Below are 2,671 nucleotides of genomic sequence, written 5' to 3'. Positions count from 1 at the left end.
CCAACCCGGGTTCGATCCCCGGCATCCCATATGGTCCCCCAAGCACCGCCAGGAGCAATTCCTGAGTGCAAAGCCAGGAGTAACCCCTGAGCATCGCTGGGTGAGACCCAAAAAGCAAAAAAAAATATATATTTGTTGAATCTACATTATGCCAGATACTGCCCTTACATTTAGAAAATATAATTGAAATAGGCAAAAAATACTCTTTCCCTTGGAACTTACATTCTAATGTCATGAGTTAAACAACACACATAAGATAACATAAGATAACATAGCATAACATAGCATAACATAACACACATGAAATAAGTACATTATTCAGGTGCTGTGAGATGATCAGAGAAACAGATTAAGAAGCAAGAGTTTGGGGCTCAGGAGCAACCAGGTGATCCTATACCTGGGACTCAACAAATATTAGTGAATGCAACTGTGACCCTTCTCTGGCCCTACAACAGCATCAGTAGAAGGGAGAGGGCACGGCCACCTCCAGCATCACTCCACTCCAATCTTTGTCTTAGGGAGACTAGGGTATCATTAATGAACCGACGGGACCTGGAGAGATAGACCTGTTTTCAGTGCCACTTTTTCTCAAATGGAAACCAAAGGACAGGACAGGCAACATTGGTAAATCAGAAATAACAAAACCAAATTTCAAGAATAGCAAAAACCAAATCTCATACACAAATGCAGTCAATTTTTTTTTGCATAACTAAGTTGTACTCTGCAGTACTGGTTAAAGTATTTATTATTTTTCATACTTCACTGTACATGAACCATCAGATCTGTTTTGCAAATAGCCAAAAAGTTTATTTTGTGTTAACAGGTGGGTTTTTGAAACCTTGGGGCTATTGGTTTTATTACTTCCTAGGAATGCATTGCCATGGGGGCTCTTTCCTGTCTGCCTCCCTGACTGCCCCATGGTTTCCCCTAGAGATCACACCTCCTAAATCTTTAAGGGGAAAGGGGGGGGAAGGTCTGTCTTTTGGAGCTCCTTTACACTGACAAAAGTTAGATCCCCAGGATCATATATGGTCCCTGAATATTGCCAAGAGTAATTCCTGAGCACAGAGTCAAGAGTAATCCCTGTGCAGGCGGAAGCGTGGGGACTTCTGGTGTCATGAGCGGCGTGTGGCAGAGTTTGAATTTCTCTTCGATCAAATATGGCGAAGAGCTTGAGGAGTAAGTGGAAAAGGAAAATGCGGGCTGAAAGTAGAAAAAAGAATGCCCCAAAGGAACTCAGCAGACTTAAAAATATTCTTTTTTTTTTTGCTTTTTTTTTGGGGGGGGGGTCACACCTGGCGATGCATAGGGGTCACTCCTGGCTCTGCACTCAGGAATTACCCCTTGCGTTGCTCAGGGGATCATATGGGATGCTGGGAATCGAACCTGGGTTGGCCGCGTGCAAGGCAAACGCTCTACCCGTTGTGCTTCACTTCAGTCCCCAGACTTAAAAGTATTCTTAAAATAGACACTGATGTTATAATGAAAGATGTTCAAGAGATAGCAACTGTGGTGGAACCCCAAAGTTGCCATAAGATTGAATGTGCAGGGGCCGGAGTGATAGCACAGCGGGTAGGGCGTTTGCCTTGCACGCAGCCGACCTGGCTTCAATCCCCGGCATCCCATATGGTCCCCCAAGCACTGCCAGGAGTAATTCCTGAGTGCAAAGCCAGGAGTAACCCCTGAGCATTGCTGGGTGTGACCCAAAAAGCAAAAAAAAAAAAAATTGAATGTGCAGTAAAGGATGAAAAAGATGACATGAAAATGGAGACTGACATTAAGAGAAACAAGAAGAGTCTCCTAGATCAGCATGGACAGTACCCTATCTGGATGAACCCCAGGCAGAGGAAAAGACTGAAGGCACAGCGAGAGAAAAAGAAAGGCAAAAGCAGAGCAAAAGCAGCAAAAGCAGCTAAGGGTTTGGCATGGTAGCCTCTTAAAATATTGAAAAGTACCATATAGGACAGTTCTTTGATAAATGTGTACACGGATTTCGGCTTCTGCCAAATGAAAACTCTGGTTTTAACTTGACCGCTTTCTTCAGTTTATAATTTCCCACTTTTTAATTTTTTTGGGAAACTTGAATAAAATATTTTCTTTGAATGAAATCTGTATTGATATTGTAACTGGATGCTGTCCAATATACAAGGATTATCAGTCATCAAAATTCTGTCCTGTATTAGTGTGACTTTTTTGTTCTTAGTACAGATAAAACATGTCATACCGACAGATTTGAGCTAACTAAAATATTGAAGCTTAATTTTCACTGTCACTGTCACTGTCATCCTGTTGCTCATCGATTTGTTCAAGTGGGCACCAGTAATGTCTCTCATTGTGAGACTTGTTACTGTTTTTGGCATATCCAATACGCCACCAATAGCTTGCCAGTCTCTCTGAGAGGGGCGGAGGAATAGAAAATGGGTCGGCCGCGTGAAAGGCGAATGCCCTACCACTGTGCTATCGCTCCAGCCCAAAGCTTAATTTTAAAATGGAAAAATCTTTTTTCTGGGTCAAAAAGTACAGGGAGTAAGGTGCTTGCCTTACACTCAGCTGTCCTGGGTTCAATCCCTGACACCCCATGTATCCAAACCTGCCAGGAGTAATCCCTGAGCACAGTGTGGCACAGAAAAATGTTGGCTCTTGGAGCTGAAGAGTACAAATGTTAAGGCTG

The 2,671-nt window shown here is 43.1% G+C and overlaps 1 protein-coding gene across 1 annotated transcript; it reads left to right on the top strand.

Moving 5' to 3' along the window:
* The first annotated feature begins 1,160 nt into the window (after positions 1 to 1,160).
* LOC129400882 (protein LLP homolog) lies at positions 1,161 to 1,992 on the top strand. Its single transcript, XM_055124162.1, has 3 exons — positions 1,161 to 1,240; positions 1,443 to 1,525; positions 1,712 to 1,992. Exons 1-3 carry the CDS (start codon positions 1,161 to 1,163, stop codon positions 1,930 to 1,932), a joined length of 384 nt encoding a protein of 127 aa, XP_054980137.1. The 3' UTR covers positions 1,933 to 1,992.
* The last annotated feature ends 679 nt before the right edge of the window (positions 1,993 to 2,671 follow it).

This window comes from Sorex araneus, chromosome 1 (genome assembly GCF_027595985.1).
Source record: "Sorex araneus isolate mSorAra2 chromosome 1, mSorAra2.pri, whole genome shotgun sequence".
Lineage (NCBI taxonomy): Eukaryota > Metazoa > Chordata > Mammalia > Eulipotyphla > Soricidae > Sorex > Sorex araneus.
Note: the sequence above shows the minus strand (reverse complement) of the source record. Positions and strands in the feature narration are given on the sequence as shown.

Bases quoted from the DNA above. Each gene is read 5' to 3' on its own strand.
- LOC129400882 (XM_055124162.1), top strand. From the start codon at position 1,161: ATGGCGAAGAGCTTGAGGAGTAAGTGGAAAAGGAAAATGCGGGCTGAA. The intron at 1,241-1,442 runs CAGACTTAAAAA...CACTTCAGTCCC, and splicing joins AATGCCCCAAAGGAACTCAG to CAGACTTAAAAGTATTCTTA. The intron at 1,526-1,711 runs GTTGCCATAAGA...TGACCCAAAAAG, and splicing joins AACTGTGGTGGAACCCCAAA to CAAAAAAAAAAAAAATTGAA.